Here is a 10,000-nt window from a genome sequence, read left to right as displayed (position 1 = left end):
CCCATAACTAAGACTCTACATGGACGTTCTGTTCGACCGTGGAAAATGTCGGACCTAAATGTATATTATGCGACTGTTCCTAAAAAAGACAGTATCCCCCCTGTTATACTTAAGCACTATGAACTTGCAATTATAAATGAGCCTCTTGAAACTTCGTCCATTGAATATGAATGCTACACTGACGGATCCTTGCAGTCTGGGAGCAGAGCAGGATGCGCTTTTGTTGTATATATTAAAAATATATATATGAAACAGCACCAGGATTGTAGGAGGGTTCATGACTGGGCTAGCACTACGCAAACTGAGTTGGCAGGAATACTCATGGCCACCGAATTTCTATTGAATCAAGGCTCAGGGGTAATTCTCTGCGATTCACAGAGTGCTCTCCAGGTTCTGAACACTCTAGACATAGGTGCAGGAAATATTGCTAATAATATCAGGATAAACGTGTATCGTGCAAAAGAGCGAGGCCATGATATGTGTTTTGTATGGATTCCATCGCATGTTAGGATCCCTAGGCATGATCATGCTGATCGCCTAGCAAAGTCAGCATGTGACAAGCAAAGTGTGTATATAGATCTTGGGATACCTCTTTCTATACATAATTTTATACATCATTAAAGCTTCCTTCAAAGAGGACTTGACTGAGTTGATTAATTCTCAACGCCCTGAAAGCTGCAGCATAAAGCACTATGACCGGTTTACGCAAGATTCATTCATCTATGGTTTATATAAAACAAAAACAAGACAGTGTGATACTTTGCCCGCAAGATTCAGTCTTGGATATAAATTGTATTGGCAGGTTATTACAGTTTGTAATGTCGAAGAAACTAAGTGTAAACTGTGTAATAAAGAATATAAGCACTTGTACATTATATCTCAGAGTGCCATATGTTACAGCCTTTCAGACCAGCTAGCATGAGGTACGGATAACTATGTAACCATTTCATATCATCTGATGCCTTAGAAGATATACTTATGTTGTATCCTAAATGGAATGTAGTATCACGTGACCGCATATCAACTGACTTTCCACGCCCATTTTGAATGTAATACTTTTATTTATATATTTACTTTTATTAAGTGGTGTGGGGATATTACGTCAGTTGTTAACAAAAAAAAATCCGTTTATTTTTGGAAAACAAATATTGGTCTAACAATTAATTGACGTATTAAAAGTGATGCTTATATTTTCTAAAATTATATATTTTTACATATAAAGAGGCATTTAGAATATATATATACATACATATATATACATATATATATATATATATATATATATATATATATATATATATATAATACACCTTTCTTTTAATTTTCTTTTATTTTTTTTTTTTCTTTCTTTTCATTTTTCATGTTTTCTTCTCTATTTTTCCTTTTTATTCTTTTCTTCTTTTTCCAATACCTTAACACTTTTTTTCTATTTATTTTTTAACAAATAAAACATTATTTAATCTATTTAATGTAATACAATTTACGTGTATCTATGTGAGTACTTTCGGACGTGCAACCGAGCGGCCGACGGAACCAGCGACCGGCGAGGGGTATCTGCTGGAGTCCCGTGCCCCGCCCTTCGCCCCCGAGACGCGGAGCCGAATCGCGGTTCGAACCTTCATCCCGAAGTAGCCCCCCACTTCCACTCTGCCACACTGGACGCCAAGGCACCCGCATTTAACGTCCTCATGGCGACAGGCCCTTTTTCTCGCCATCAAATCGGGTTTGGACCACCAGACACCGACCGCCACGGAGACTCGAACCAGCAACCTGCAATTCCGAGCATCACTGATGTTGCGAGTCGAGTAGGCTATCCACTCGGCCGCTTGGGAAAGAGGCTCAATCAACTGATGGTTGGCCTTGGTCTGTGCGTGTATGTGTATGCATATGTATTTGCATGCGTTTCTTGTTTGTATATATATAACACGCAGACACACTGTGCGTGTGTGTGCGTGTGCACACAAGAATGAGTACGTATCAGCATGGGTGTACGTACTTTTTTGTGTACATAAGTATTTGATTTTTAATCAATTTTATCTAAAAGTTTGGTTCCATTTGTTACAATGGATATTCTTGGTGTGACATACTGTCTGTTTCATTTTGCTTTTAAGTTATCCCCTGTGTGCAAGGAATGGCCGGGGTTACCATCCACTGTCGGCGAGGGATTTGAACGCAGGTCAGCAAGATTGCTAGACGAGATCGCTGCTGCTGCACCACACAGCACACGTAAGAATTTATGTGAATATATATATATATATATATATATATATATATATATACATATATATACACATATATAAAACTGGGATTACGTACATAGGCGTGATGATGTATGTATGTGCTTGTCTTTTCTTAATGACATGGTCAAAGTACAAACCTCATATTCAATACGAATGCAATAGTGCAGAGTCCACTTGCTTGTGTGTGTGCGTGTATATATATATATATAAATATATATATTTATATATATATATATATATATATATATATATATACATATATATATATACATATATATATGAATATATATATACATATATATAATACATGTACACATACACACGCACTCACACACACACACACACACAAGCACACACACACACACACACACACACACACACACACACACACATATATATATATAGATAGATATAGATATAGACATATCTATGTGCGTGTGTCTGTACTTATGCATGCTCTACATGCATGCAAGCAGATGCATTTACTTTATGATACACTATACCCTCTCTGCCTCATTATACCCAGTCCCTCCTAATTCTCTTCCCGTCATCCTTTCCCATCCTTTCTCCCCTTACTTTCCTCCTCCCCTCCCTCCCCCCCCCCCCCTCCCGCCCACAGCGCACGCCCATCCAAAGCCCGGCGCTGTACATCTTCCGATCGAAATCCCTGAATCGCACGACCCTCCAGTTCCGAACGCGCTCGAACAACCCCGCTGAATCCGAAACCGGGGCCATAACGCAAGAGCGAGTCATGAACCGCCGCCTCTCCAATATTCGCAATGGCGTTTTACACCTGCCGGATGTTTGCCTTCCCTTCCGTCCGTGGATCCCCCGTCCGTCGTGTTCAGCTGCCAAGTACAAGGTCCTTAAGTCTCGTAAGTCACTGGCATTGCCGTTGTCCGAATTCGCGTAAGCCTCTGACTTAGGAGTGGTTTTGTTGAGGGAAAGAGGCGGGGCCGTTTAGCGCTGCGGAGAGGAGTCGGGTACGGAATCGGAGTCGATCTTTTGAGCTCGTGATTACGTCATTGCTTTAAGCGTTTAGGTCTGACAATGTAAATATGAATAATACTAATACCATCTCCTTATCAAACCATGAATAGTATTAGTCAAGTCCCAGTCTAAGACATTTATGATTAGGATTAGGATCATGATACAAACTATACTAAATATCACACAGTAGAAAGACCCACCCTTTAATACACAAACCGTCTGTTAAAAAAAGACCCACCTTTAACTAACTCGAGGCTGCAATAAAGCCTTTGCTTATGAATTATGAGTCATTCATATTCACAACGTAAACCAAGAACTCTAGTGATTCATACCTAACCATATTATTCTACGCTGCACACTGCATTTCACGAGAGAATCTTTAGCCACCAAATCAATTAATACCAGAGGCAAACACATGTGAAATATACGTTTTTTTCACACTTTCTTAATCTTACATATCTCATCCTCATTATTATTCTTACTAATATGGATGATATTTTGGTGAAAAATTAATAGTAATAAAAAATGTGTTGATAGTAATAACAAAAGATAATTATACTGGGTTATACTGTTCGTAATAGTAGTAGCAGTAGTAATGATAGTAATAATAACAATAATCATGGTTATGATTATGATGGTAATGATAATGCTACTGATAATTAGAAACTAACGATAATAATGTTAATGATAATAATGATAATGATAATATGACTCTGATAATGATAATAACTAAGATAATGATAATAAAAATGATAATAGTAATGACGATTATAATAATAATGATAATAATGACAATAATCATTACGATGATAAGCATGATAATAATAATAATGATGATATCAATAATAATGGTGATAATGATCATAATAATGATGATGACAACATTAATCATGATTATAAAAGTAGTAGTAGTAACAGTAGTAGTAATTAAAAAAATAATAGAGTGGTGGTGATACTGACAGCTATAATAATAATAAGATTAATGATAATAAAAATAATAGTAATAAAACTAATGATAGTACTGATGGAAATATCAATAATGTTTACAGTAATGATAACAATAATGATAAAAAACAACAGTGGCAGCATTATGGTGATTATGATAATAATATTGATAATGATAATATTAAAGATCATAGTAATGATGAAGATAATGATAATATTAAAGATAATAGTAATGATGAAGATAATGATAATAATATTAATAATAATAATAATAATTATAATAATAATAAAAATAATAATAATAGCAGCAACAACAACAATAATAATAACAATAATAATAATAATAATAATAATAATAATAATAATAATAATGATAACAATAATAATAATAATAATAATAATAATAATAATAATAATAATAATAATAATAATAATAATGGCAGCAACAACAACAATAATAATAATGATAAAAATCATCCTCATCGTCATCATCTTTTCCGTTAGATGTACAACATAACTAGTAATGATGTTTTAATAATGGCATTTAATGTTAATTACTTTTACCACTGTCTACCCTAAAACATAGTAGTAGTTTTCTTTAAAGAGCTTTTTTCTATAGGAGAAAACCTACTTTAGGGGTAACTAAAACATTTTATCATAAAATTATTTCTGTTATGATTATTAATTCCAGATATCCAAATATGATATCCCCCCTACACCCCCCCCCCCATAAAATAGCCAGATTACTTATTAAAATAACAACCAAACCAAATATCTGACTGGAGATTGATAAAAGTATGCAAGTATCTGTTTTGATGGATATAGATTATCATTTATGTTATGATTGTTTCTTTCGTCCTTTTTTATGCTCACACACGCACACTCTCTCTCTCTCTCTCTCTCTCTCTCTCTCTCTCTCTCTCTCTCTCTCTCTCTCTCTCTCTCTCTCTCTCTCTCTCTCTCTCTCTCTCTCTCTCGCTCTCTCTCTCTCTCTCTCTCTCGCTCTCTCTCTCTCTCTCTCTCTCTCTCTCTCTCTCTCTCTCTCTCTCTCTCTCTCTCTCTCTCTCTCTCTCTCACGCACACACACACACACACACACACACACACACACACATCGTCATTGTCATCGTCATCATCGTCATCATCATCATCATCATCATCATTATTATTATCATTTCCATTAGCATTAGTGCAATAATCATCATTATCATCATAATTATCATAACCATTGCTGTTGCCATTTTCACTGTGGGAGAGGGAAGGAGGGAAGGAGGGAAGGAGTGAACAAAAAGAAGATCGGGGAATGAGAGACAGAACGATAAAGGGAAGAATAGAAGGAAAAGGAGAGGGAAAGGAAAAGGGAAAGAAGAGGCAAGAGGTAGAAGGAGGTGGATGGAAGAGAGAGAGAGAAGGGGAAAAGTACCTCTTTCTTTTAGTTTATTTTATTTTATTATTATATATGTTATTATATATATTATTAATTATATATTATTTATTTATTATTTTATATGTTCTGTGAAGTTTCAAAGAGTTGTTAATAAAGACAGTAATGTTGATAGTCCATTGACGAAGTGATAGCATAGCATATATACAATGTTCAGTACGGTTTTAGTTTTATAACTTTGTTTGCACATAAATGGCTTAAGGATGCCATTACTAGTTCTACATAACTTTTTCCTTGTATTATGTGAGTGTATGTGTGTGTGTGAAAACAATATTAGTGAAAATAATAATGATAACAATATGAGAATATATATATGTGTGGGATGCGCGCGCGTGTGTGTGTGTATGTGTGTGTGTGTGTGTGTGTGTGTGTGTGTGTGTGTGTGTGTGTGTGCGTGAGTGTGTGTGTGTGTGTGTGTGTGTGTGTGTGTGTGCATTTTTTTTACACATGACAATATTCATTGTTGTTATCATTAACATAGCAATACTGATAATAATGATGATAATCACTAAAACAATAACAGTGATAATGATCATTATAATTATGATACTAAAAGTCAAAATAATAATAATGATAATGACAATAAATAGATACAAGAAATAATAACAAAAATGATTATAATAACAAAACTGATGATAATACTAAAAATGGTAATAATAGAATACAAATTTTATAGTTTTGACAATAGTAATATGAAAACTGATGAAAACATAATAATAATAATAATAATAATAATAGATAGATAGATAGAAATGTTACTACTACCACTAAGAAAAGAATAATAATACGAATAATGATGATGATGACATTAACAAACATGATATGAAATGTAAAAGTGATAATTATAATAATAATGATAGTGATACAAGGAGTAATAATAATAATAACAATACTAACAATAATAATAATAATAATGATAATAATAATGATAATAATGATAATAACAAGAATAGCAATAATAACACTGATGATATTGAATATATTGAAAATGATAATAGTGATAATAATGACAGTAATAATGACCCTGATAATAATAATAAAATTCTTATTATCATGATAAAATTATAATGATAATTATTATTATTTTCATTATTAATACCAGTAGTATCAACATTAATAAAATAGTTATGATAATGATTGTAATGATAATACGAATAATGATAATAATAATGATAGTAATAACGGTGTTTATGGTAAATACAAGGATAATAAGGATAATAATAACAGCAAAATTATTATGATGATGATAAAGATAACGATAATAATAATGATTAATTGTTTATAATTGATATTATCATCATTATTACCAGTATCTTCATCACTTCTATCCTTTTATCATTACAAAAAAAATAATGACAATGATAATGATAGTTGTGATATTGATAATAATAACAATAATCATAATTATTTAATGATGATAATGAAAATTATAGTAATCGATAATAATGAGAACAATAACAATGATAAAGAAGATAATAATAGTAGTAAAGATAATGATAAAAAATATAATAACAATGTTGATGATAACGACGATAATAAAAATAATGATATTAATGATAATGATGTTAACAGTGATGATGATAATGATAATAATAATGTTAAGGATGACAGTAAATGGTAATAACAATTGATGATAATAATGATAACAATGATAATGATAAGGATAATGATGATAATAATAACAGATAATAATAATGATAATAATATTAATAATTACAATAATAATAATAATAATAACAATAATAATAATAATAATAATAATAATATAATAATAATAAGATAAATAGCATAGTATACTGGTAATAATAATAATGATGACAATAAAATTAATAATAATGATAATGAATTAATCAATAGAAATGAAATGAAAAAGTGTATAATTCTTGTTAAATTAGAATGATAATAATAATTATCATAATAATATTGAAGACTATAATAATAATGATGACGGTAATAATAAAAATAATAATAATAATAATAATAATAATAATAATAATAATGATTATAATGATAGTAATAATAATAATGATAATAATAATAATAATAATAATAATAATAATAATAATGATAATAATGATAGTCATAATAATGATAATAATAACGGTAATGATAATTATGATGATAATTTTAATACAACAATAATGATAAAGATTATGATAATAATTATAATAATAACCATAATATTAATGATATTGATATTGATCAAAATAATCATTCCAGTGAAAATGATGGTAATTACTAGTAATTATGATAATGTTGAACATAATTCTTACATCAAGACCAATAATGATAACAAATGAGATAATGATAATAACAATACCAGTGATGACCATTATGAAAATAATGATATCGATGATAATTATAAAATAATAATAATAATAATAATAATAATAATAATAATTATTATTATCATAATAATGATAAACCATAATAATAATAATAATAATAGCTATCATAATAATGATAATAACGCTGGTAATTATAATAATAACAATGTTAACAACAATAACTATGATTGTAATATTGAGAACAATAATAATAGTAACAATAATAGTAACAACGATAACCATCAAAAACGTAGAAAATGATACTAATACTAATAATAATAATCATAATAACACCAATAATAATAATGATAATATAAGTATGATATGATATTAAAATTATGACAATAGAAATGATTATGATGATAATAATGAATATATTAGTGATGGTTATCATGATTACGATAATGATAATGATTAAAAGTATAAATCATTGTGATAATGATGATGATAATACATAATTGTATCTATAGTAATAGTATTATTATTATCATTATCAACAATATTATTATCATTATTATTATCATTATTACTATTATTATTTTTATTATTATTATTATTATTACTATTATCATTATTATTATCATAATCAATATTACCATGTCGTTAATAATGATAATATTTATAAATGATATTAGCAATACTGAAGATAACAATGATAATAATGATGATGATTATAATTATAACAATTAAAATGATGATACTGATAACAATAAGATGAGAATAACAATAATGATAATAATAATAACAAAAGTCATAAAAACAGGAATAATGATAATAAATTTGATAATGATAATAACAGGAATGATGATGATGATGATAACAATAACAATAGTTATAATGACAATGATGATTGCAATGGTATTGACAATAATTCTGTTAATACAAATTTTGATAATGTTATTATGAATTGTCGTAAATTAAAGTAAATGATAATAAAGTTAATATAAATCATGATAATGTTAATTGAAATGATAATAATGATTATAATGAAAACTGTAATCATAATGATATTAATTATAATTGTAAAATATTTGTAGAAATAATAATATTAATGATGATAATAATGATAATCATAGTACTAATGGTAATAACAGCAATAAGGATAATGGTAATAATAAAAGCAATAATGATAAAGATGATAATAAATGTTGCTATTGTAATTATTAGCATTACTATTATTGTGACACCAATATCAAAGAGATTGATAACGAAAATAATTGCATTTATAGTACTAATAATGAAGATAATAATGATAATAATAACAACAATAGAAATAATAATAATAATAATCATAATAGTAATAATAATAATAATAATAATAATAATAATAATAATAATAATAATAATAATAATAATGATAGTGATAGTAGTAATGATAATAGTAATAATAATAATGATAATAATAATAGTAATAACAATAATGATAGTAATAATAATAATGATAATAATAACAACAATAACAATAATGAAATATAATAGTCCTTATAATGAAAAAAGTGATGATTAAATTAAATTATATGATAATTAAAGATAACAGACGTATTATTATCTAATTGTAATATTACTGTTATCATAATAATCATAGCTGTTATAATTATCATTATCGATATTATCATCATTGTTTTTATCATTGTTATTATCTTTATTATTACTATTGCTATCCTAGTTTTTACTATTATTATTATAATTAATATTATAATTATCATTACTCTTATCATTGTTATGGTCATTATCATTACCATAAACGATGTTATCATTATTACCGGTAATAATCATTATTATCATTATTATTATTTTTTTTTTTACTGTTATTACTATCATTAGTGTTTTTATCAATAACATTAACATTATTGATAATATTGTTATTATAATCATTATTTTCATTATCATTATCATTATCATTATCATTATTAGTTTTTATTATTGTTGTTCTTCTTCTTCTTCTTCTTCTTATTATTATTATTATTATTATTATTATTATTATTATTATTATTATTGCTGTTATTACTATTATTGTCATGATCATAATTATCCTTAATATCATTATTATGAAA

At 28.1% G+C, this 10,000-nt stretch overlaps 1 protein-coding gene across 1 annotated transcript in view; it reads left to right on the top strand.

The window, feature by feature from the left end:
* Positions 1-3,019: 3,019 nt before the first annotated feature.
* Positions 3,020-10,000, top strand: part of LOC125029946 (BCL-6 corepressor-like protein 1) — an 8,239-nt gene continuing 1,258 nt past the window's right edge. Inside the window, exon 1 of the mRNA XM_047620136.1 lies at positions 3,020-3,115. Coding sequence (XP_047476092.1) covers positions 3,020-3,115 — 96 coding nt within the window. The remainder of the gene's footprint in view (positions 3,116-10,000) is intronic.

Source organism: Penaeus chinensis, chromosome 10 (assembly GCF_019202785.1).
Source record: "Penaeus chinensis breed Huanghai No. 1 chromosome 10, ASM1920278v2, whole genome shotgun sequence".
NCBI lineage: Eukaryota > Metazoa > Arthropoda > Malacostraca > Decapoda > Penaeidae > Penaeus > Penaeus chinensis.
The sequence above is the reverse complement of the archived record's forward strand: the minus strand, read 5'-3'. Positions and strand labels throughout refer to the sequence as shown.